Source organism: Heteronotia binoei, chromosome 4 (assembly GCF_032191835.1).
Source record: "Heteronotia binoei isolate CCM8104 ecotype False Entrance Well chromosome 4, APGP_CSIRO_Hbin_v1, whole genome shotgun sequence".
Taxonomy (NCBI): Eukaryota; Metazoa; Chordata; class Lepidosauria; order Squamata; family Gekkonidae; genus Heteronotia; species Heteronotia binoei.
The window spans coordinates 69587108-69614631 of NC_083226.1; the positions used below are offsets into that span (position 1 = coordinate 69587108).

At 38.9% G+C, this 27524-nt stretch overlaps 1 protein-coding gene across 1 annotated transcript in view; it reads right to left on the reverse strand.

Annotated features, from left to right (window-relative positions):
* Positions 1-10972: 10972 nt before the first annotated feature.
* Positions 10973-27524, reverse strand: part of LOC132570621 (guanine nucleotide-binding protein G(q) subunit alpha) — a 232842-nt gene continuing 216290 nt past the window's right edge. Inside the window, exons 6-7 of the mRNA XM_060237486.1 lie at positions 13203-13356; positions 10973-12531 (exon numbers count right to left, since the gene is read on the reverse strand). Of these exons, the coding sequence (XP_060093469.1) occupies positions 12341-12531; positions 13203-13356 (345 nt within the window). The 3' untranslated portion in view covers positions 10973-12340. The remainder of the gene's footprint in view (positions 12532-13202; positions 13357-27524) is intronic.

Here is a 27524-nt window from a genome sequence, read left to right on the forward strand (position 1 = left end):
GAAACACAAATAGGGATGGGCACAAACTAGGAAAATGCAGTTCAGTTTTGGGTTTATGGCATGCTCAGTTCACAAACCGTCATGAACTTTTAGCTGCCAGATGAACTGGTTTGCTTCATGTCACAGTAGAATACTGTCCCCACTGTGTGCTAGAGACAGCACACTTGCCAGGGATCTCTGACTAACTCTCCTCTTCCTGTCCTCCAAGTTTGGTGAGGATTGGATTTACAAGGTCTAAGTTATGGCCCCCCAAAGAAGGTGCCTCCAGGAGAGTTCTTTCTGGGGAAATGACATAGAATGGATTCTGTGCAGACTAGAGACATCAAAGTCACAGGGCACCTCCTCCGGATGCTCCTCTACATGTCCTTCGAGTTTGCTTTGAAATCTGGAAAAAATTTAGATTGAGCAGAGATGGTCTGGAAAAGTATCCCTTCACGAACTGCCACAAACAGGTTGACAGTTCATATAAAGTTTGTGCTGGTTGACCTGCCATGAATTTCAGTTCACAAGCAACAAACTAGTAACTCTGGCAAGATTAAGGAATCTCCTAGGAGCGATGGTATGCACAGCTTCCTGTAGAGTGTTTACAAGGGCAAAGAAGCTTAGGTGTCTCAGCTTTTAGGTTCTTTAGCTCCTCAGGCAACACTAAAACACACATTGTCTCCTCGTGTCACAATAAGGTACTACATGTATCTTTCTTAAAGGTGTATACTTGAATCTAGACTAGTGGTCTCCAGCTTTTTCAGACCTGAGATCTGCCTGTAACTCTCAGGCAGCAGCATAGTACAAGAAGACCTGCAAGCATTTCACACAAAATTTCCTGTCAAATGCTTGTGAATGGATGAGACTTTGCAACCTACCAGAGAGTTCTGATTTATGGGCTGAAGACAAAAGCTCAATCTAGATTAAAACTGGTTTCTATAGGTGGTTAAGATTAATCACATACTCATCACTTAAATGTAAAATTGCATACTTTAAAAAAGCCATATTACACACTTTTAAAAAACAGAAAAGCCATTTTGTATAATATAAATCATAATACCTAACACAAAAAATAATCCATATTTTCCTGTTGTTTCAATAGAGGTAATCCTGCCAAAGAATGTACTTCATTCTAAAGGTTTAGGTCTGTTAATAGCACATCACCTAAGTATGTATTAACATTTTAATACATATTAAGTACAGACCAATCCATTTTTATGAATACTGGGGTAAACCCTTTCTAATGTAGAAAGGAAAAAAAAACTTTTGAACTGTTATGTATGTTCTTTTTTTGTCACAGATGTTTATACTAATTAAGATAAGGTTAGGAAAGGAAAGGTTCCCTGTGCAAGCACCAGTCGTTTCTGACTCTGGGGTGACGTTGCTTTCACAATGTTTTTATGGCAGACTTTTTACGGGGTGGTTTGCCATTGCCTTCCCCAGTCATCTACACTTTACCCCCCAGAAAGCTGGAAACTCGTAGCGCAGAGTGTTGAAGCTGCAGTACTGCAGTCCTAAGCTCTGCTCACGACCTGAGTTCGATCCCCAGTGGAAGCTGGGTTTTCTGGTAGCCAGCTTGAGGTTGACTCAGCCTTCCATCATAAGAACATAAGAGAAGCCATGTTGGATCAGGCCAATGGCCCATCCAGTTCAATACTCTGTGTCACACAGTGGCCAAAAAAATTATATTATTTTATATTATATTATTATCACACACACACACTCTGTGGCTAATAGCCACTGATGGACACCTGCTCCATATTTTTTATCTAACCCCCTCTTGAAGCTGGCTATGCTTGCAGCCGCCACCACCTCCTGTGGCAGTGAATTCCACATGTTAATCACCCTTTGGGTGAAGAAGTACCTCTTTTTCCGTTCTAACCCGACTGCTCAGCAATTTCATTGAAGGCCCACGAGTTCTTGTGAGAAAGGGAGAAAAGTACTTCTTTCTCTACCTTCTCCATCCCATGCATTTTTTTTTTTTTATTGTGTCTCAAATATTACATTACATAGAATACATTTCCAATTCTCTTATGACACCATTTTTACCCCTATTTATATCCCTCCCCCCCACCAAGTGACCATACTAAAGTTACAATTAAATTTTTAACCATGAGCACACTTTTCCCAATTTTTCAAATATAGCTTTGTTGGCTTCCCCCTTAAATACCCATGAGAAGTATATATCCCATTTCTCTTTTATCTCTTCAATTTTTCTATCCCATATCTTATCTTGTTTTAAACATTCTAATATGTCTGATTGTATATATTCATACAAATAATTGTTCCATCTTTCCAGGGTCCATTTTAAGCTCTCCTTCCAACCATATGCTATCACTGCATGTGCTGCTAATATCATTGCTTTGAAAATGCTCTGGTTTTGTTTCTCAATGTTATTGTTTTCCAGTACCCCCATAAATAACAACTCCCCATCTATATCAATATTAAACTTACATGCCTCCACTATTTTTCCCCGAATTTTCCCCCAAAACTCTATAACCTTGGGGCACTCCCACCATAAGTGGGAGTACCACCCTTCTTTTGCATTACAGTGCCAACAATTTGGTTTCATCCCTTTAATCATATATGCCAATTGAGCCGGCGTCCTATACCATTTCAAGATTATCTTCCTTTCAAGTTCTCTATATTTCTCTATCTTAATTTTCTTCAAATTCATCATTAACTTATTCACCTCCTCATCAGTTATTTGTTTTTCTTTATTCCATTTGTTCTTTAAGGTTCTATACATGAACTCCTTATCTTTTACCAATTCAAGGTAAATAATCCCTGACAGTCCTTTCTTCCTTTCATCCACATATAGTGCCTTTTCTATAAAATTGTCATCTCTTTTAATAGCATTTTTATACTTTTCTTGTCGGATTGTTTGATATAATCCCATTAGATTTAACCAATATTGTTTCCCTATCTTACAGTTCAACTCCTGAAGTGGTAATAAGGCCCCTTGGCTATTGTACAAATCCTTGACTCTTATTATGTCTTCCCTTTGCAGCTCTTCATAGAATTTTGGGTTCATCTCTTTTTCCCAGATATCCTTAAGTGGGGTCCATTTCGAGGTTAAAGGCATTAAGATCTTTTTCCACCTCTTCCACACAATTAAAGCTATTTTTCTTGGACCTTCGGTTTGTATCATTACCTTTTTTATCTCTCTCGTGTAAATTCCACTACTACCTGCTCCCTTATTGACTGCAGATTCAAGTCTTACCCATTTATCCCCTTTCCTCCATTCTAACTCCATCAGTGCTTTCAACTGAACTGCATCATAATAAGCTTGTAAATATGGAACTCCCCATCCTAATTCATCTTGGGGCATATATATCAACTTTTTTTGTATTCTTGCTTTTTTCCGACCAAAGACCCAATTTTTAATATGTTCATCCCATTTCCTTATCGTTTCCTGATCTAATCTTATAGGAAGTACTTGAAATAAATATAGCAGCTTTGGGAGTATAAACATTTTTATTGCTCTAATTTTCCCTAAGATACTCAGATTTTTGTTCTTCCATTCCTTCAATTTCTTTAAAATCTTTAACCACACCTTATTATAATTCATTTTTTGTAGCCTCTCTATATTTTTATTAAGATAAACTCCTAAATATTTAATTTTGCTAACTCCTGATTTCATCCCCGTTAAGGCTAATATTGCCTTCTTGGTTTCCCCACCTACATTAATAAACATTATTTCTGATTTCTTAATGTTTATTCCAAGTCCCGAACATAACTTAAAATCTTCTAAAATAACTAACAATTCTCGTATTGCCTGCAATGGATTACTTATTGTCAACAAAATATCATCCGCAAAAAGGTTTAATTTCAATTCTTCCTTACCTATTTGAAATCCCTGAATTCTACCACTATTTCGTATCCTATCTGCTAGGGGTTCAATTGCTAATGCAAATAACAGAGGAGATAATGGGCAACCTTGCTTTACTCCTCTCTGTATCGAAATTTCTCTAGAGTGCCCATCATTTATTCTAATTACTGCTTTGCCCCCCCTATAGATTTCCCTTACAACATTTAAAAAGGGCCCATCAAAACCAAAGTTTTCCAATACCTGCATTAAATAATTGTGATTTACCGTATCAAACGCCTTATACACATCTAATTTTAACAAGGCCAAAGTTTTCTTATCCTTACAGAACAAAACATTCAATATATTTCTCAATGGATCTGCAATAAATCTACCTCTAACAAAACCATATTGATCTTCCTTGATCAAGTTTGGTAAATATTTTTCTAGTCTATTAGCTAGAATTTTTGTAAATATTTTATAGTCTTGATTCATCAGGCTAATTGGCCTATATGAATTTATTTCTAGGGGATCCTTCTGAGGCTTCAAAATTGGTAAAATTTCAGCTTTTTTCCATGAATCTGGTATTTTCCCCCCTTTTAAAATATAATTAAATAAACTTTGCATTTCTGGTATTATTAACTCTGCCATTTCTTTATAATATTCTGCCGTAAAACCATCCAAACCAGGGGATTTCCTATTTTTTAACCTTTTTAATACCTCTATTATTTCCTGCCGGGTAATTTCTTTATTCAGGCTCTCTCTCTGTTCTATCGTTAATTTATTATCTAGCTGTTCCTCGAATCTTTGGTTTTCTCCCGAATTGAATAGTTGTTGATAAAATGTAGCAAATTCCTCTCTTATCCGAGCATTTTTAAAAAATTGTTTATCCCCATTTCCCTTAATACATCCAATTTTTTGTTTTTCCTTCTTCATCTTTAAATAATTCGCCATTCTTCTCATTGTATTTATATTAATTCTATGGTACTCATTCTTAACTAATATATCCTTTTTCCACATAGATAATGAATCCAAGTTCTCTAAATCTTTTTTAAGTTTTTTGAATAATTCATATGACTGCCTATTATAATTTCCCTGTAGGTCTTTCTGTATTCGTTTAATCTCATTTACTATCCTACTTCTTTCCTTATTATTTTCCTTTCTAATTCTAATTTCCTTAGCTATATAAGCTCCTCTTATAACTGCCTTAGCCGCATCCCAAACTACTCCTTCTGTGGCTGAATTCCTATTTTCTCTAAAATAGCATTCTATATCCCTTCTTAAGTCCATCCGATCTTTTCCTGTCAAGGGCAGATATGCCTTATATTTCCAAGTAAACTCTTTTCTCTCTTCACTTATTCTAAATTGCACCCTTAAAGGAGCGTGGTCCGAAATCCATAATGGCTCAGTTACTGCCTTCATCACCTCTAACTCATTTGATTCCTTTACTAAAATATAATCTATATATGAAAAAGTCTTAAATCTATTAGAGAAATATGTAGGTTGAGAATTGTTCCCTTCATATGTGAACACATCTTTCAATTTCCATTTCTTAAATTTCAAGGTTTTACTTTTCTTAAAATCATAATTCATATCCCCTGCCACTACCACATCCCCTTCATAAAAGTTCTGCAATTTCTGGAATACCTTATTTAAGAAGCTTACCTGACCCATATTTGGGGCATAGATAGATGCTATTGTAAACTTCCTACTATTCAACTTAAATTTCAAAAAAACAAATCTTCCCTCTAAATCAGATATTTGATCCAGTACTTCTAACTTCAAGCTAGAATGTGTAAGTATCGCTACCCCTCTTGCCTTCCTAGTTCCTCTTGCTTCCACCCTTGTTTCCCATAGTGTAGAGTTTAGTAGGGGTTCCCCTTCTCCATCCCATGCATAATCTTGTAAACCTCTATCATGTCACCCCGCAGTCGACTTTTCTCCAAGCTAAAGAGCCCCAAGCGTTTTAACCTTTCTTCATAGGGAAAGTCTTCCAAACCTTTAATCATTCTAGTTGCCCTTTTCTGCACTCTTTCCAATGCTATAATATCCTTTTTGGAAGTCTAGGTAAACAATATCTATCGGGTCTCCTTTGTCCACATGTTTGTTCACCCCCTCAAAGAAACGTAACAGGTAAGTGAGGCAAGATCTTCCCTTACAGAACCCATGCTGAGTCTTCCTCAATAACTCGTGTTCATCAATGTGCCTACTCATTCTGTCCATCCTTCCGAGATTGGTAAAATGAATTAGGATAAAGCACTTCATTAATCAAGCAAGCCCTGGAATAAAGACATTGATTCCAATACTTATATTAAAAATGGATATGAGAATAATAGATCCAAACATATTTCAAAAGATGCAAATGTAAAAGATTTTAAGAAACTGTAGTACAAATATATGGCCAATAATGCTATACATTCGAACTACCAAAGTCATCTGGGGCAATATACATTTGTTATCAAAAACTACTTTCAATCCCAAACTATAGACAGTGTGTGCATTGATTGACATTTAAAACAAGTGCCAAGTATGAATTTCCATTGCTTAACACTCTTACCCCTGTAAGGCCAATACTCAAGGTGGTATTGTACAAAAAACATGAACAAGTTATACCTAGAAAATTCTTTTGGAAAGAATCAGCCCTCTCTCCATACAGACAAATGTACCTGATGGCATTTTAAAACGGTTTTATTTTGGAGAACAGACTTTTCTGAACTATGGTGTGTGTTTTTAACTATTTTAGCTGCTTTTTAAAAATTGGAACTGTACAAATAAAGCGTTACCCACTTCTATCATAACAGGCCTGTTAAAAATTAAAAGGGCCACACATGTGAGTGAACTACTCACACTAAGCAAATTGCCTGCATACTTAGCTGTACAATGGATAGATGTGTGTTCAGAATGTTACTTACAAAAGAAAATTTTTGAATCCAAGTTAGCCAAATGCAACCAGTTTTAAAGAATGATGACTATATGATGGAATCCCAAAGACATGCTGTCCATCAAGTTAGCTTTTAGCTTGAGGTTCATCTTTAGTAGGCCATGTTAATGCACCATGCACATACCATTAATTAAATGAAACTGTAGTAACGTATACAAAAGTTTCAAGAAGTGCAGCATATCATTATAATTTATTTGGGTACATTTTATTTTTTCATGTGTGGTAACATTTTAAAAAAAAGAATTCTGTCATTTCAATCCTTTGTGAGGAATGCAAAATTGGAAAGGTCAATGGGTAAATCAAAGATTATTTGCATCTTACAACCACAGGCGGGGAATTCCTTTATAAGAGCCCTTTCCCCCCACTATGTAAAGTTTTTTGCAATCATGCAGTCAATTCTGACTTATATCCAGCATAAAAAGATCCCTATTCCCCTTTTAAACTAGGGTAAGGGAAAAAATTCAGACTTTTGGTCTATTCATATCAACTGAACAAAGGATCATGTACATGAATATATCTTTCATATATCAGGATAGTGCCAGTCATTTTGTGAGAAGGCAAGTTTTAAGAGCATTAAAATAAGAACATCCCACATATTTATAACTTTTATATGCTAGGGTACAATCTTCCAGGTTCTCCTGAATAAGTGCCATTAAACCAAATGAATGCTGTTCTTCCACAACTCCCATTAAGTGTGACTTGGAAAGGGGAATTTTTCAGGAGCTTTGTACTTGTAATACGTGTCAAAGACACAATCCCAAGATTCTCTCTTTGGCTTTCTCGCTCTGTTTATGACATTCAGCAAAATCACATTGTTTTGGCAAAGAAATGAGACAATTTGTTACTTTTGCTCTCAGCTCAGTGTTAGCAGGCACAAAAATCTGTAAGGCATAACAGAAAAAAAGAATAACAACAAAAATAAATCTGAATAATATACATTGTAAGCAGGAAGAGCAGCCCCTTAAAAAGAAACTGTGTGAAATTAGCATTTTACAATGCTATGTCAGCAAGCTTGCCTTGACATGCTGAAGATATCCCTTTTATGCCCAAACCCTGCTCAGATCTAACTCAGATTACATCTAAACATCTGTTGTAGGCCCAAGTCTCCCAGAATATGCTAATGAACATTCTTATATTGGAACTATGAGGCATAACATAAACTTTTGATTCTCTGTTATACAAGTTCTTAAGACAATGCTTTTTATTATGTTCCCACTGCGTCTCCCCAAAGACCCACAACAAAACATATACCCCCCCAATTAACTTGATCCCTCTGTCCGTGCTTTTCTGTATTTTCATATATATATATATATATATATATATATATATATATATATATATATATATATATATATATATATATATATATACACAAAGAATCCACTGAAAACTGGGGTGGTCAATTTATTCCCAAGAGAAGGAATACTGTCATGCACCCCTGAGTTTGAACTATAGAGAGAAATCCAGGACTTGAGCACAAATCACCAGGCACCAGAGTGCCATGATCTCCATGTGTTTGATGTGCATGCCACAGCATAAAAAGAGAAAAGACCATGGAGGCCTGGCTTCAAATCTTGTATCTGCTGAAGACAAGTTACTATTTCAAAGTGGTTTCAGATGAGATGAACAGTACAAGTCAGTCCAATGTACAACCATTTCTGCATCAGTCTGATGCTCAATGCTTATTCAAAAGGGATTTTGTGTAGGAATGTTCCACAGGCTTGCTGAGCTGTCACATCCAGTGCCACTCAGAGACTCAGTTCTCATGATATCAAGCTCTCTTATTCACTTATTTTGAGAACTCAGTTACAGCTGGAAATTAAATGCTATATAAACAAAAAATAGTAGTGCAAGGGTGATACTCAATGAAATGAATGACAATTGCATAAAACAATAATGGCTGAAACCTTCTCTGTTTATAACGAAGTCAAGACAGATTCCATAATGGTGTTAGTAAAAATGTGTAAGCAAATTAACCTCTATTTAGTGTTCCTTTTGACATCCTATATCTACCAATTGTGCCTGGGTTACATAAAACACACTGAATTACTATCAGTGTGACCCTAGGCAGAGCTAATCCAGTCTAAGTACATTATTAATGGATTTGGTGGTGGTGGAAAGTGCTATCAAATTGCAGCTGACTTACGGTGACCACAGAGGGTATTAAAGGCAAGGGACATTCAGAGACGGTTGCCTATCTTTGCATAGTGATCTTGGACTTCCTTGGTGGTCTCCTATCCAAGTACTAACCACTTGGACCCTGCTTATCTAGACCCTGCTTAGCTTCTAAGATCTGATGAGATTAGGCTAGGCTGCCATCCAGGTCAGGGCATTAATTGACTTAGACTGGACGAGATCACAGGATCAATGGTAGCTATTATTTTAAATCTCTGATGTAAACTACAATCTGGAACTTATTCAGCTGGACCAAATTTCATTTTAGGCTTAACATATTTAAAAGATGGGAATGTCTATGTGAAGAGTATGCATAATCAGTTATGACTGCTGCTAAAGCCTTCCCACAAGGGGTCCTTTGCCCAAGATGGTATTTATAATCTCAATTTCCCATCATGTATGCCCACATATACCCACATGCTTATCACATGTCAGTATATTTGTAGTATACATTTTTTTCCTCACTGAAGCAAGGAAAACAGCACATTAGTGAATCAACACCAACACTCTTTCCAACTCAGAGTGACTCTCTTCTATCACATGGTTATACTTGGAGGTCTATGTGGCCCTCCTTTGGATGAATGTTTTCATTAAACTGTATCATCTCAAAGGGGGTGTATGTGGCTCCAGTCATACTTTGGATCCACTAATCTCATCCAATTCCCTTCTTCTTTCTTTCTTTCTTTTTTTTTTTGGCCATCAAGCCACAGCTGACTTATGGAGACCCTGTGGATTTTTCAAGGCAAGAAGCATTCAGAAGTTTGCCATTGCCTGCCTCCACATCACAACCCTGGTATTCCATAGAGGTCTCCCATTCAAGTATTAGCCACAGTTAATCCTGCTTAGCTTCCAAGATCTGATGAGACTGGGCTAGTCTGGGCTCTCCAGGTCTAGGTATTAAAAGCATGCTGAACTTATTCACAAGATTGAGTACCACATAGATCTCGACTACAAAAAGACTGCAGAATGTTTAAGAGGCCACCATTATGAAACAGCCAGTGAGGTGAAGCTAATCTGCTTTTTGTTTGCCAACAAACAATGCAGTCCAGCATTATACATCAAGAATTCTTCCAACAAAGCTGTGCATTACCTGTAAGATCATTTGAAAACTTGTACTGAAAAATCAATGACCTTCTGTGTGTGTGTGTGCACTTTCAATTCACCTCAGCTCAGGGTGGTGCAAATGACTTTACACAGCATGATGCCAGTACCGCTCTGCACTATAATTATTTTTGTAAATAAAAATAAAAAACCCTAGTCAGAAATAAACTGACAAAAATTTACATTCTTCTCTCTTAAAAAAGTAAATAAAATAACATTATTTTAAAATGTGAATTATCTATAAGACATACATTACAGTTACATAGATACATATCAATACAGCACATTCAATCTGCCAAAAATTATTACAAAGCCAATATGAATTCTGCCATACATATATATACATATATATATATGTATGCATGTGTGTATGTGTGTATATATATATATATCATGTATGTACAATGATTATAGCATTCATAATTGCACTATACCTACATCCATTTTTAAATTACAAAATGCTTCATGATGAGGGAATTATAAATTTTTATTTTTTTTTGTAAAAGTGGTTAAGGGTGAATGACACCTCATTCATGTTTATTGAGGACTATCCACCAAGCCCTGCTGTGGACAGCACACATGTTTGTTTAAATGGGAGTCCTATACCTGCACAATTGAAACAAATGCTAAGTTGTGCCATCAGTTAAACACTGGTACTCAAATAATTAGGTGTTCTCATTTAGTTTCTCCACCAAAACACTGCTGATTTTTTTTAAATTTATGTGCTGCAACATGGGAGGGTTTTTTTGGTTAAAAATTCCAGTTTCACATCTGACCTCTCTATCCCAGATATGCAATTCTACAGCCTGACAGCAATCTTATTTTTGGAGTTGATTCAAAATTATCTTTCAAGCTAGTATGAAAAAAAGGCATGTGTAGCCCATCTCTTTTCATTTTCTTGTAGTACACCCTAGCCTTTCAACATGGTTTATTCAACAGTTTCAAATACATTAAAAGCTCTTACCTAAAGATCTTCAAATGCATTTATTAAACAACTTGATCTCGGAAGCTTTATTTCCAATTTCATATTTTGTAATTAAAGGTAGCCTAAAGGAAAGAAGAACAACACTGTGCAATCTTATGCCACCTTAGACATAAGAAAATTGACTTTTAATTAATAGACCATTTGCTTGTGTGTATATAGCACCAAATAACGTTTACTCACACAACTAATCTTTCCTCTTTTTTTTGTTTGACATTGAGAATGGAATGCATTCTTATACAAAGAGGACACAGAAAAGATGAAAACTAGCTTCAGATCATTTGATAGGTGTCTGAATCAGACAGATTCCCAATCAGTTAATTTGGCATTTAATCAGTATTTTACATTTCAGAGTTATCACTTTCATTAACTTTAAAAAAGCCAGTTTTGGCAACATGAAATTTTGGAGACAGTAAAAATAGGTCTGAAAATATGAAGTGAAATTTAGAAGATCTATTTTTTTTTAAAGGAGGGGGGACTTCCAAGCTACTGTAGTGTCCATTTCATTTTTGTTTGGCATCTGAGATTAGAAAATAAGTACAGTTCCAAAAAAAGATAAACATAATGGCACATAGCAGTTTAAAAAACAAACATACCTATTCTATTTCATTAATCTGTTTTGTGTCTTAGTCATCTTGTCATTGTGTTCTGTGCATTTTCTGACTTCCCATGGTACAAATAAAGGTAAAATCCATAACACTGCTACAATTAATGTTCCCATCTAACAACATTCCAACCCTTCAGTGCAAAGACAGTACCAAGAAACATGTATTTGACATTTTTGCCAATAGTTTTTTTTTTCTAATCCGAGTATTAGTAAGTTTGATCCTTCACAAAGTATTTACTGAAAAATCAGAACAATTGATGGCTTAAATTCTAGTGAAAGTGTTTTCCTGACTACTTCACTTTAGAGAAAACACTTCAACCAAGGAATGAAACTTGGGGGAAAGGTTATTGTACCTTAAAGAAAGATAAATGGGTCAAAGGAGACACCAACTTGATTTTGCTTTGCTAGCAAAATAATGATAATAATAATAATTTAAAAAATCACCCCAAGTCCCTATCCTTTGTGAGTGCATGACTGTGAATTTAAAACACATATAGTCACAAGATTTTAACTAAAAAAAAGAGAGAGGAAATGTGCTGCAAATGTAGTTCAGCATCTTTTGTTTTTCCTCAGTAAAGTTTAAATAAAATAATAATATTTACTATAAACTCTGTGAATTTTCACAGAGTCCAGGCAATAAATTAGTATTATGCAGATCTTTTTCACAGATAATACAGTCCCTCTTGAATATCTTCAGTTGCCCAAAAGGAGTAAGGGGGAAAAGGAGATCTAAGAGGCACACAGTTAGACCAGGTTGTACTCCTTCAGGTTTAACTGTAGGATAGTGTCCTTGACAGCAGCAAAGACGAAGCGGATGTTCTCCGTGTCTGTGGCACATGTGAAATGTGAGTAGATAATTTTTTCACTTTCTGGATTCAGATCCACAAACATCTTCAAGATGAATTCCCGTGCTGCTTGTCCATCCCTCTGAGGTCCTGTTATTTCAGAACAAGAGAGTTTAACATTGATATAACTAAAATATATGGCTATTACCTTTGAAGTGCAATGACCTAATAGCAGGAAAGAAAATAGTTTTACGTATTTAAAAAGACCTTACATTATACCTCAGTTGGTGCTACATTCTTGCACTTATCTTTACCAAGCAAGGTATTTTAAAAAAGAAATTGAAAAGATTTTCAGAAATTGTTCACAAGTAAGGATTTCCCATCTGTTTGCTCTGGTTGTTGAAAATGCTCAAAACTCGCACCTTACTATTTTATTTCATTTCGTTGAACACACATTAAAACTGAGTTGAACTTTCAATACTGCTCTACAACCTGCTCTATGCATTTGAATGATTCTTATACTGGTCTTCTCCCTGAAAACCACTTCAAATGAATGGAAGATGAACATCTGTAGTATTTCAGGGACTATTTTTCTATTATCAAACTACCAGATAACACTGTGAACAGATAATTATATAAATATAGCAAAGAAAATAGAATGCATTATTCCCATTGTAAGCTTTGGTGTTCAAATGGCAAACACAAATATTTTTGTGCTAGTAGTTCTGAAAGCATCTATAGATACAAGCAACATTACAGGCTTGTTTCTTGCTGCTTTGAAAGAGGTACAATATAACATTTTACAAAATAACCTTGCTCACCATCATACTCTGGGAAATAGTCAACTAGATGGGAGTACATTATTTTCTCCTCTAGAAGATCTTTCTTATTTAAGAACAGAATGACTGAAGAGTTCTGGAACCAGGGATATGTAATAATTGTCCTAAATAGTGCTTTACTTTCTTCCATTCGATTCTGCAGGAGACAAAAATATAATTACGTGAGGAGAATGCTGGGCATCTTTTCATATACACAAGTTATTTAACTATAACCAATATGCAAAAAGAGTAATCTATAAATTAAGCAATTCATCTTAGGTCATGTTGTCATTAAAGCTATTTAAAACCTTAATGAGCTTATATTTATATCATATTGGGAGAGTAAAGTGAAAAGACAAAAAAGTCTACAAGCTGCTCTTTAAAGACTTTCATTAACTTTTTGACTAAATATCCATTCTGAATAGTTAATATCAAAAGGCTATTTTGTATAGACAACAGGTCAACAACATTTACACAATTTACACAATCACATCTAACTGTTGGTATCATTAACATAGTAATCATAAAAAAATAAATGCTATAATCTCAGGATTCTGAAAAGAATTTGAGTCTCATACTTCTATGGGTCAGAATTCAGCATATGGTACATATGTGTCCTTTTCAATTATAAAACTGAAAGGGACACAATGAACATTTAAATCCAACCCCAGGCTAAAACATATGTTCATTCTTCCACCATCCCCTTCACTACATTACAGATTAAAGTATACCACAAAGTAAAGTACACCACAAGAGCCAAACTATGTGTTGGGGACCTAATGAATCCCAGAACAATGATTTAGAGAAGATGATGAAGATATTGGATTTATATCCTGCCCTCTACTCCGAAGAGTCTCAGAGTGGCTCACAATCTCCTTTACCTTCCTCCCCCACAACAGATACCCTGTGAGATGGGTGGGGCTGGAGAGGGCTCTCCCAGCAGCTGCCCTTTTAAGGACAACCTCTGCCAGAGCTATGGCTGACCGAAGGCCATTCCAGCAGGTGCAAGTGGACGAGTGGAGAATCAAACCCGGTTCTCCCAGATAAGAGTCCGCACACTTAACCACTACACCAAACTGGCTCTCTAGAGGAGAACCAAAAAGCAACCCTTGGCCAACTCTAGAGGAGAACCAAAAAGCAACCCAACTCACCAACTCATGCTTTTAAGATGACTCCTACTGGCCAGCTGCTTGGCAGTGTCTGGCCCTTTAACAGCGTGCTTCCTAGCAATTAACTGGGATCCGGAAATGAGGGGATGAATCACAATTGAGATGCAGGGGCAGCACATGAAAAAGTGATTTCTGTTTACCTCACAAACAAATACACCCTTGGTCTAGTAGGTTTCCAAATAAAAGGCTTTTAGGGAGCACAAGGCTTACATGCTACCCATCCTTTAATCAAAGCTTGTAACCTCTTTTTTATTTGACTGTGGGTGGTTGTGGTTTAAAGAATCAGAGAGGCTAGAGTGGAGGACTGGACATTCTTCAGTCCAGAAGGCAGTTGTCTTAACAGCCTTCCTCCCACATCCCGTAATCTCCAGTCGCCACAAAAGTCTTCATCTCACTAAAGCTCACAGTTTACCAATTCCTCTAGCAGTGGCTATTTCAAGGTAGCTGGGAACCAACTACTAACCCTAAATCACATTTTCTCATTTTCCTGAAAAAATGGGGCAAGTGCCATATTGGGGAATGGTGCTCAGAAGAGCCATAGGTGGCATGTCAGAGAGCCACAAGTGGCTGATGGGCCACTGAGTATTGCTGGGTTCATGTCTATCTTTTTCCATTATGTAAAACATCTCTTACAAAACTTTTAAAATCTTTGCCTGCTGTTACCTTCACATACTGGTTTACCTAGTGTTTCATGTAATTCCTTAATATACCTCACCTTAAAAGATTTCATTTTCTTTTTTAAGAAGCTGTATTTGGTTCCATACTAAGCTACATTTGGCTTTAGAGCAATGGTTCTAAAGTGGGTACCACCACCATCCCCACCAAGGGGCAGTGGGATTACCTGGGGGGCTCTAAGAGGCAAGGGTAGAGATGTGAAGGGAAAAAACCAGAAAAAATTGGGAATTTTTTTTTTTCTTGAAGTCTTTTTTGTTTTTTCCCGAAAAATTGAAAAAAAGGAAAGGAAAGGGGAAAAATGATTATGGAAAGTTTTATTTTAACATGATGAATAAAACATTTTAAGACAAGGTGTTCAAATATTTTCCAAATCATTTCTAAAAAAATATGTATGGTATCAGATTGTTCGAATTTCTATGCATTGAGGACAAGCCCATTCATTGAAACTTAGTCCTACACTCCCTTCTTACACTCCCCCCTCTTCAATTCTTTTTATGAGAATGAGTTTTTTATTTTTATTTTATACTGTGGAGAGGAAATATGAATAATTGTTACTTCTGGATTTTTAAAAATTGTTTTGTGGAGGTCTTTTTATCTGTTCCACATGAACTAGTAAACAGTTCAGGAGATTGTTGCTCCATTTGTTACAATTACAAATAAATATTATTTAAAAAGTAAATTCTATTTGTAATAATTGTTTGGATACACTATATTTTTAGTATGCTCGTTGTGATAATTTTATGCCAAATAAAATGGTCCATAGTCATGCTTTATGTTCCTGAAGTAACAGAATGACTTTCAATCTGGAAAAAAAAAGAGAAGAAATGCTATTGTAGCATTTTTTTTCAATTTTTCCAAAAAAATCTGGGTTTTTTTCTGAAAAAAAATGGGTTTTTTTTCCAAGCTTCTAAATTTCCAGAAATTTTACATCTCTAGGCAAGGGGAGACAATGAAGGTGGGTCTTTTGATCATGTTGTTCGCTTTTTTACAGTTGAACAGCCTATGGCAGCATGCTGGCAAGGATATAAAGATATAAGATTTCACAAATACTATTTTCATAAAGGGGGGAAATCTTTGAAAGGAAAATTTAGGAAGCAGAAGGGAAAAATGGGGTAATTGGGGAAAATTTTAAGATATAAACAGAATTATTTCGATTAGCCTATGACATCTGAGTGGGAGAGGGCTGCCACCCTAATAGCTGTGAGTAATTAATATCATAAGGACCACCAACAGATAGACCAACTTAAGAAATTAATAGGACTGGAATTACCCGCTGAAGAAATTGTGAACCACCTGTTATTTGAATAGCACCATAATTGTATTTTATGGTTTTTAGTTTTGCCTTGTTTTAGTGATTTTGGTATGTAATCTTTTCTGGTTGTTTGTTAGCAGCCCTGTGTCCGTTCACAGAGAGGGTAGGATATAAATCTAAAGTAAGTAAATAAATAAAAATTCTGGTAAAAGGAAAAATTATGGTAAATGAGTATATTTTCAGCAAAAAACCCATTAAAAATAGTCAAACCATAAGAAAGAAAATATAACATGTATTTATTTAGAACTACAGTAATAAAATGAAATAAACAATAGAAGGGTTAAAAAGAGGTGATAAATTAAAATTGTCTTCTATATTCCTTTAGATTCAAGCCATTATTTTTCTTTATCTTTTTTCGGTCTTCAAGGCCCTTTGGTCTTCCAGGACCTTCTAGAACTATTTATGTATGCCATTTTCTTCTGCCAAACATTTCAACATATTATCCAGTATCCATCAGTTTTCATACATAGAAACACATATTTTCAATCAAGCATTATTCTATGGGTGAATGAATTTTATAAAACATAAGTAACACTGATTTTCAAAAAATATACCCCCCCCCCCAATATTTATTACATAGCATAGTTTGTCATTGATTACTAGAATTTTGAATATTGTTACCGTGGCCTGTATTTCTCTCAGTTACCCATTTGTTTTTATCTTAGCCTCTAAACTGAAGTTCACTGGCTATCAAAAGGCAACTGTGTGAGACACTTTTGTGACTTTTTGACACTGTTGTGGGTTTTTTAAAAAAAAGACATGAATGTTCTGCTCAGTGACTAATTCTAAAGAGATTGGGCATGGCTTTGCTTATTTACCCAAACTATTTGCAAAGTTAAATGAAGTTAATTTGCAGTTGCAAGGAAAGGAGGTCAATCTTATTAAGGAAAATCTGTCATATCTACATTTTATTTCAATTAAATCTATTCAAATGGAATATTGGCTATCATGAAGTATATCAATTATTAAGCCTGTTCAAACTAGAAGAGCAAGGCAGGATACAAGATGATGATCTGTAATTTTTATGTGTGTGACGATTTGGATATGCTTCATCAAAGATACATCTGAGTGATCTGAGTACCATTTTTGAAAGGGAATTCCAGATTGGGTGATAAATCCATTTTCAGAAACTGATGAAATTGCAATAGTGGAGAAAAAACTAATTGAGCTACAAAAATACACTGAGCAGAAGCATACCTAGAGTTTTGTTTACAGAAGGAAATTTCTGATTGCTATCCTGCACTATAGACAATAGTTAAAATGCTTTTTGTTGCATTTCCAACATCCTGTTTGGTAGAATATGGTTTTAAGTGTGGTCATCCAACTTCTCTCCAAACCAAGAAATCAACTATACATGGTGATTTAAGACTTCTGCTAAGTGACTTTAAGCCAGACATTGAGAAACTGATATCCATCAGAGTAACCCATCACATTAAAAATGTATCAAACAGTGAAGTAATTACTAAATGTGGTATCTAAGATCCTTGGTAAATGACTGTCAGACTTTGAAAAGTTGGGATCACTGAATCAAGCTCATCAATTTTGTCAAACAGACTAAACGTTTTAATAAAATTTTGAAGAAATGTGCAATTAATTGTTACAGTTTAGAATTTATTGTTATCTTACTTAAAGGGTTGTGCAAACTGCTATTCTGAAAAATAATTCTTATGGAGTAGGAGGCATTGGGGATAATTTTATGGAACCAAGGGCGTGGTGGCCCCCCAAAAGTTTCTTAAATAGAAAAATCTTGTGTAAATTTTATTCATCTTTAACAATATCAAGTTCTCTGAAGACATGATGGTTTCTCGTGTTCTTTACAAGTGTCAAGTACAGCCAACTAGTGCCTCCTCTCTCTTTGCTTCCTCATCTCATTCATCTCCTGCAGGGAGGTAACACAGTCTCCAAATACAGGGACAGAATACACATTTCCAGGCTCCCCCTTGCTTTGAGGTTGTAGAGGAAGATGGAAGCAGATCAGTCACAAATCATGGATGCTGCCTTTCTCACCATTTCTGGGATAAATACATAATTCAGTCTGGATTTTTCCAGACAATGTTTTTTCTCTTCATATGAAAAACGTTAGTTTAGTCACTACTGATTTAAAGTACAATTGTCTGGATTACAAATGTACATTCATCACTTAGTGACTACAGTATCAAATGCTATCAGAACAGTGTGAATCAGCTTTTATGGCTCTTCTTGTGAGAATTAATAAGCCCATGCCAACTCATACTTTTCAGGTTACAGATGTGGAGTCAGCTACAAAGCATCAACAGATATGTATCAAGTGATAAACATGCATGAGTTAAATCAGGTCTTAGTTGCTGTACAGTACTTACAAATTAAATGTGTTGAAAACAAACATACAATCACCTTGATTTAAGGTTTATGACTGTCATCACCTCCCATAGCAGTCTGACCACCAGCACTGGCAGTACCTCTGAGACTTTGTTCGCTCCCAGTGTGTCCGGCTAAGTAGAACCCTTCATCTCACAAAACAAGATATTCACTGGGAGACATTGTACTTTTTTTTAAGCAATCAGGCCAAAAAGACTGCCTATGCCAATCTAAATCCTCCTATTTGAAGAACTATATTCTACATTTTTAAGCTATTGAAAATAGGCTTGATTCTATGTAGAACTTTAACCTTAAAACAGCATTTAAACACTGCTGTCTCCTAACAAGTTTAATATTCATAGTTGAGTTAAATAACCTTACAAATAACTAGGACATCACTTTAATGAATATTCTATGATTCCCTAATTTTTTACAACTTGCGGCTGAATCAGCTCCTTCAGTCACCAAACATATGCTCAAATAGCCAACTTTCAGCCATCAACAAATATTTCTTTCCAGAATGAGACTAAAGAGCTACTGGACACCCTTTAAAACAAAAATGACCACTTAAAGCAGTCATTTGGCACCTTACGTAGGAACAAACTAACTGTGCCTTCATTATCGAAGGTCAATGTTCAGACAAACCTCCTCAATGCAGAAGTCCTTCACAGTAAACAAAAACAAAATGTGCAAGTTTATGTTAACTCCAAAAATGTATTCTATGAAAATATGACTAAACAATGGATATGCTTTTCTTTTGTGAAAGATGCCAAGCAATATTCTACTAAAATAACTTGAGTCAACATTCCTAGTTGAAGCAAGTCTTTCAACAGCTCCAAGTATGAAAGCATACACTACCATAAAAAGGTCAAATAAAACTCTTAGATCACAAATAAAATAATGCATTGTATTCACACACTGCATACCCATCTATTTTCTCAAATTAAGGAACAATATTACCAAATATATATTTTTTTAATTATGTAAGTCTCCATGATCTATACACACAGTTAATTTATATACAAACACATATTTACATTGTATCATACTGCCACAAGTTGTAAAGATTTAAATATAGTGCATACATATTGAAGGGAATGACATACACCGTCTATTTTTTAAAACCATAACTGCATGAATACTTGGCTTTGGGTAGAAGGCTGTGGCCAGGAGACATAGCAATATAGGAAATGCAGCATAGGCATTTCCCTGTACTGGCTGCTCTTCCCCTCCCAATTGAGTGATAAGATTATGGGTTCAACAGGCAGGTATTGTTTCTGCTTTAAACCTCTGGCCATCTGATTATACAGCCACCTTCCTGACTTATCACCTCAAATCAACTCTCTGTCTACTACTGTGGTAATGTCTGACACTTATATAAATCCTTTATATTCTACATTTACTCTTCCTCAGGATGTCACCCTAAATTAATTAAAGAATCACAAACCCACTAAGATCTATCGTAACCCATCTCGACAAATATTACTGAGTCAGCACTCACTATTGTTCCCACCTGGAGATCGATTCATCATTACAGCCTCCTTAGTAATGGGAGGGACCACCCCCCCTCAAAACCCTATATAAACTGTGTCCAAATCACATTATATCATCCATTCTGTAAGGTGCCACATACAGTCTGTACCCCCATTACTCTCTGTAACTGGCTCTTTAGGGCGTGTCACACTGGTCATGCATGCTCTCCATTTCTCTTTGCTGCACGGATGTCTGCACTACAGGACAGGCAGTATCACCCGCTTCAACCAAACCCCACAACTCCCTATCGATCACCTCTATCCTTCTTAGCCCTTGATTGTGTATATATTGCTGCTTGTGTGCGTGATTGTACCTTTTTACATTATTTTCTAGTAAACATTATAAAATATATTTGATCTGGAGTGTTCCTTTATGAGAATCGGACCTTCGCATAATTGCTGAAGATCTCAGCTCCTAATTCACTCTGCTTAAGTGTCCTTCTTGCTAATTTCCCCATCTAAAAGAGGAGACATCAAGCATTTCCAGTAACAAGGCCAGCAAGTCTAAAAACTAAATGTCAACAAGCTCACAAACTCACCCTATCAATCCACATGAACCAAAGCCCAACATATCTGCAGCTTCCATCAAGGCTAATGTAAATGCCAAAAGCTCAAGGCACCTTGCCTCCCTCATGACCAAATAAAATCAATGGCAGCCTTCAAGAGTTAAGAGACAATCACAGAGCCAACACCCAGAAGCATGATGGTACAAGAACATGAAGGATCAGTGCACTAGGTTTGTGATAATTCTTTATGAGAAAGCAGTATGTCCCCCTTCCCCCAAATATTGTAAGTATTCCTGTTACACCAGTCAACAATTATTCCAAGCTTAATATGAATATATTGTTCTGATTCTCCAACACATCCCAATTCTGTTGACACTGGAAAAAAAGAAACAGCTTGAGATTAAAATGATATTATCTTCCAGCAGCAGGAGACTATATACTGTTCATTGCTATAAAAAGAGAAAAAAGAAATAATTCCTGATAATAAATGTTGTCTCTACTCTATCCTCTTTATTTATTACTCATTTATGGCCACATCTTCATCCAAGAGAATTTGGAATAGCAGCATGACATCCAAGGGAAATATTAAGAACATAAGAGAAGCCATGTTAGATCAGGCCAATGGCCCATCCAGTCCAACACTCTGTGTCACAGTGTCCCAAAAAAATTATATATATACACACGCACACACATATATACAGACTGTGGCTAATCGACACTGATGGACCTCTGCTCCATATTTTTATCTAATCCCCTCTTGAAGGTGGCTATACTTGTGGCCGCCGCCACCTCCTGTGGCAGTGAATTCCACATGTTAATCACCCTTTGGGTGAAGAAGTACTTCCTTTTATCCGTTTTAACCTGTCTGCTCAGCAATTTCATCGAATGCCCACGAGTTCTTGTATTGTGAGAAAGGGAGAAAAGTACTTCTTTCTCTACCTTCTCCATCCCATGCATTATGTTGTAAACCTCTATTATATCACCCCGCAGTCGACATTTCTCCAAGCTAAAGAGCCCCAAGCGTTTCAACCTTTCTTCATAGGGAAAGTGTTCCAGCCTTTTAATCATTCTAGTTGCCCTTTTCTGGACTTTCTCCAATGCTATAATATCCTTTTTGAGGTGGGGCAACCAGAACTGCAGACAGTACTCCAAATGAGACCGCAACATCAATTTATACAGGGGCATTATGATACTGGCTGATTTGTTTTCAATTCTCTTCCTAATATTTCCCAGCATGGCGTTGGCCTTTTTTATTGCAATTGCACACTGTCTGGACATTTTCAGTGAGTTATCTACCACGACCCCAAGATCTCTCTCTTGGTCAGTCTCTGCCAGTTCACACCCCATCAACTTGTATTTGTAGCTGGGATTCTTGGCCCCAATGTGCATTACTTTGCACTTGGCCACATTGAACCGCATCTGCCACGTTGACGCCCACTCACCCAGCCTCAACAGATCCCTTTGGAATTCCTCACAATCCTCTCTGGTTCTCACCACCCTGAACAATTTAGTGTCATCTACAAATTTGGCCACTTCACTGCTCACTCCCAACTCTAAATCATTTATGAATAAGTTAAACAGCATGGGACCCAGTACCGAGCCCTGCGGCATCCCACTGCTTACCGTCCTCCACTGCGAAGACTGCCCATTTATACTCACTCTCTGCTTCCTATTACTCAGCCAGTTTTTGATCCACAAGAGGACCTGTCCTTTTACTCCATGACTCTCAAGCTTTCTAAGGAGCCTTTGATGAGGAACTTTATCAAAAGCTTTCTGGAAGTCAAGGTAAACAACATCTATTGGGTCTCCCTTGTCCACATGTTTGTTCACCCCCTCAAAGAAATGTAACAGGTTAGTGAGGCAAGATCTTCCCTTACAGAACCCATGCTGAGAATTCCTCAATAACCCGTGTTCAGCAATGTGCCTACTCATTCTGTCCTTGATAATGCTTTCTACCAACTTTCCCGGTATTGAAGTCAGACTGACTGGCCTGTAATTTCCCGGATCTCCTCTGGAACCCTTTTTAAAGATGGGGGTGACATTTGCTACCTTCCAGTCCTCAGGAACGGAGGCAGATTTCAATAAAAGATTACAGATTTTTGTCATAAGATCCAAAAGTTCAACTTTGAGTTCTTTCAGACCTCTCGGATGTATGCCATCCGGACCCGATGACTTATTAGTTTTTAATTCATCTAACAGTTGTAGGACCTCCTCTTTTGTCACCTCAATCTGACTCAGGTCTTTCAAAACCCCTTCCAAAATTAGTGGTTCTGGGGCGGGCAAAAAGTTCTCATCTTCCACAGTGAAGATGGAGGCAAAAAAATGCATTCAGCTTCTCAGCCATTTCCCTATCCTCCTTCAGTAATCCTTTTACCCCATGGTCATCCAAGGGCCCCACTGCCTCCCTGGCTGGTTTCCAGCTTCTAATATATTTGAAGACATTTTTATTGTTGGTCTTTTATGTTTTTTGCAATATGCTCCTCATAGTCCCTTTTTGCCTGCCTGATCACAGTCTTGATTTGCCACAGCCTGTGTTCCCTTTTATTAATCTCACTTGGACTGGTTTTCCACCACTTAAAGGAGTCCTTACAGCTTCCATTACTTTGTTTGTTAACCATGCAGGCCTTTTCTTATGCCTGTTTGTGCCTTTCCTAACTTGTGGTATGTATTTTATCTGAGCTTATTGGATTATAGTTTTAAATAGTGTCCAAGCTTCCCCAAGGGTTTTGACCGTATTTACCTTTCCTTTCAGTTTCCTCCTCACATGCCTCCTCATCTCAGAGAATTTACCCCTTTTAAAGTTAAACGTGGTTGTGGTGGTCTTTTTGGGCAACTCCCTATTTATACAAATGGTGAAATCAACAACATTATGGTCACTGCTCCCAAGTGGCGCAATCACTTTTACATCTCTCACCAAGTTCTCCCTAAGAGGCAGAGGACATCTTGGGTGTTTTCCCACCGTCCAATCAGGGAGGCAGGAATCTAAAAGATCTTCCCCTTCCTGTGGCTGTGGGAACCACCCTTCAGTTCTGTTCCTGCCTCAACAGGGAGAGCAAGTGTTTAGAATAGGCTCCTATTCTTTTCTTGGAGAGAGACTAATTTCTTAAAAAAAAAAAAAACTTTCCTCAGATCTTTTTCTTCTCCTTCCTATCCTAATCTAATTATTCTACTTTACCCTTCGTCTAAATACTGCAGCCCTTTGTTCACTCACCAGTTCTTCTTCTTTTCGCTACTCCTCCCCCCCCTTTCCATTTTCCTTCGGAGAGAGGAGCGGCGCCGCGGAAACCGCGAGCAAAATGCAAGCCGCGGCGCGAATAGAGGCCAGATGGCACGTCGGGGGAGAGATCCTTTTTTAGATGACGACTCGGTGCCCGACGCATCGCGCGGGGCCGAAAGGCCACTTCCCGGAGCCGGCATGACCTTGGGGCTTGCCTCGGCTGCCGGCAACGTGCCCTGTAGGGGCAGAAGAAAAGACGAAAGGAAGCGGCGCTGGTCTTATTCTGCAGCGGAGGAGGCCTCCTCAGAGCTGCATTCCGGCTGCGACGGCCATTTTGAGCGCCACAAAAAGGCGCGAAAGGAAGCAGGCCTGCAGGCCGACAGCCTCCAGTGGCGGGGGACGATGGATGCCAATCTCCAGGCGGGAGACCCCAGCGCCTTCAGTGACCAGCCAACTCAGGAAGCTCCGCAGACCTACCAGCCCCAGAGGGGCTCTGGTAACGTACCCACCATGGGGCCCTCTTTGTTTGCAGAATTTTTAGACTCCATAAAACAAACTGTGGGTGCAGCAGTTATGGCAGCCACCCACAAGAGACCAAGGTCCCCTAGCCATGCTTCCTCCTCCAGATCCCCATCTCCCAAGAGATCCAGGGGGCATTCTAAGGCTCCAAGGGGTTCCTCAGCCAGTGATTTCCGGGAGGGTGAGAGGCTCCCATATGAAGCTCTATCGGAGGAGTCTTATGGGGAAGAACGGGAGGAGGGTGAATTCCTCTCAGATGAAGAAATAGAGAGCACTACTGTGCCAGAACCCTCCTCACGCCTTTTCAAACCAGAGGAGTTTCAATCTCTTCTTCCCAAAGTGCTAGCTGCACTGGACCTTCAGGGGTCACCTGAGGAACAGGAAACTACAAGTTCCCTGACTAACCCCAAAAATAAGCCCAAGGGAAACGCAGAGTTCTTCCCGAGGCACCGTGCTTCGGACAACGTCTTCCCCTTCCCAGAGTTCTTTGAACGTCATTTAAAAGCTGAATGGGCCAAACCAAGTGTCAGCAAGCAGGTTCCCAATTCTGTCAAAAAATTGTATGAGCTTCCCTCCTTTGCTAACGATATGTTACAGGTTCCCCTGGTCGATGCTCCCGTGGCAGCCCTACAGTCCCAGGGGTTGCTAGCTGAGGACGGTCAGGGTTCAGTCCGCGACAGTTGGGACAGGAAAATCGACCTGGCCTTGAGGAGGAGCCACGAGGCCACAGCCCTGGCCATCAAGGCAACTACTGCTACTTCTATTGTGGCTAGAGCAGCAATAGTGTGGGTCAGACGCTTAGCACAACTCGTACCAGACACGGATAAGAGGATTCTGGAGGGCACCAGCAGACTCATGCGGGCAGCAGAGTTCTCAGCGGACGCCTCACTGGACTCTCTTTCGTTCTCAGCCAGGGCGATGGCAGCTAACACCGTCGCGAGAAGGGGCTTATGGCTGAGAGCGTGGCCAGCCGACAATCACTCAAAATCCATCGTGTCAGGCTATCCCTTTCAAGGAGAGAAGCTATTCGGGGACTCACTGGAGAAGATCCTGGTGGAGACGCGAGACAAAAAGAAAGCAATGCCAAAGTTTCTGAGACGCCCCGACAGACGGGGGTTCGGTTCTAGTTCCTTTCGTAACACAGCCAACTTCTCCAAGCCTAAACAAGAATACAGAAGACAATCCTGGGGTCAATCCAAACAAACTTTCCGCAAGAACTTCTCCAACCCCCGATTCCAGAGGAACCAGCCCAACCGATCGGACAAGTTTGAGAAGGGCCCCAAGCCCAGTAAGGCATGACTGGGATCTCATCCCAGTAGGGGGCCGCTTGCTTCACTTCCATCAAGCCTGGAGGGAGTCACGGGCGGACTCATGGACTCTGGACATTGTTACTCGGGGCTACCCGATAGAATTCAAGCGCTCACCCCCAGACCGCTTTATCGTTTCTCCTCTTCGCTTGAACCCGGGTCGGAGGAATGTTACCCTCAGGGCTATAGACCACCTCCTAGAGATCGCAGCTATAGAACAAGTTCCCTTGAACCAGAGATATCAAGGTGTCTATTCGATCTTCTTCACAGTGCCCAAAAGGAACGGGGACTGGAGGGCGATCCTGGACTTAAAATTCCTGAACAAGAACATCAAACTTCGACACTTCAGAATGGAGTCCATCAGGTCCATTACAGAAGCCCTACATCACCAAGATTACATGGCATCACTGGATCTAACGGAGGCTTATTTGCACATTCCGATCCTACCCGCGCATCGCAGATTTCTTCGTTTTTGCGTGAACAGATCGCACTACCAATTCAGGGCCCTTCCATTCGGCCTGGCGACGGCACTGCGGGTGTTCACCAAGGTCCTGGTGAATCCGATAGCACACCTCAGACAGAGGGGAATCCACGTGCACCCCTATCTCGACGACCTGTTGATAAGATCTTCGTCGAGGAGGGAAGCGGAATTGGACGTCCAGCGCACTGTCAATTGCCTTCAACAGCACGGGTTCTTAATAAACCTATCCAAAAGCCAATTGCATCCGACCCAGAGACTGGAACATCTGGGCATGATAATCGACACCAACTTGAACTCCATATTCCTTCCGGAGGACAAGATCTCAAAGACCAAGACACTGGTACAGCAGGTGATTCAGGGGTCATCATCAACGCTCCTGACACTAGCAAGGCTCATGGGTCTCCTGATCTCGAATCTCGAGGCATTACAGTGGGGTCGCCATCACACCAGACAGTTGCAAATGTTTCTACGACCCTATCAACTCTGCATCATGGAGAGATGTGCCATCTCACTGACGGTACCGATGAAGGTCAAGGAGAGTCTTCTGTGGTGGACCAAGACCACCAACCTTCGGCAGGGAAGAATCTACGCCGCAGAGAGAGAACTACAACTGTTCTCAGACGCCAGCCTCTCAGGTTGGGGGGCTACTCTCAACGAGGTTCCCACACAGGGTCTGTGGTCAGCCAAGGAGTCGACTCTTCCAATCAACCTTCTGGAGCTCCGGGCCATACGATTGGCACTACTCTACTTTCAGGTCCAGGTATCGGGACAGCACGTGCTAGTGCGAACGGACAATATAGCGGCGAAAGCCTACTTAAACAATCAGGGGGGGTCCAGGTCCAGTTCCCTTTACAAGGAGGCTGCGAAGTTATTCGAATGGGCGGAACTCCATTTAAAATCAATAAGAGCGGAGCACATCAAGGGGGGCTGCAATGTCCAAGCAGACTGGCTCAGTCGGGAGAGCATTCAAGCAGGGGAGTGGTCGCTCAACAGGGCCTTGTTTCTGAAGATAGTGAACCATTTCGGCCCACCTTCACTGGATCTCTTTGCGTCTCACCAGAATCACCAGCTCCCTCGGTTCTTCACGAGGTACTACCACAGTCGGGCGGAGGCCACAGACGCCTTAACATCTCCATGGCCGCAGGATCTCCTATACGCCTTTCCCCCGATACCGGTCATTCCCAAGTTGCTCAGGAAGATCAGCCGGCTGGGGGCCGAGGTCATACTAGTTGCACCCTGGTGGCCTCGTCATCCTTGGTTTTCTTCAATT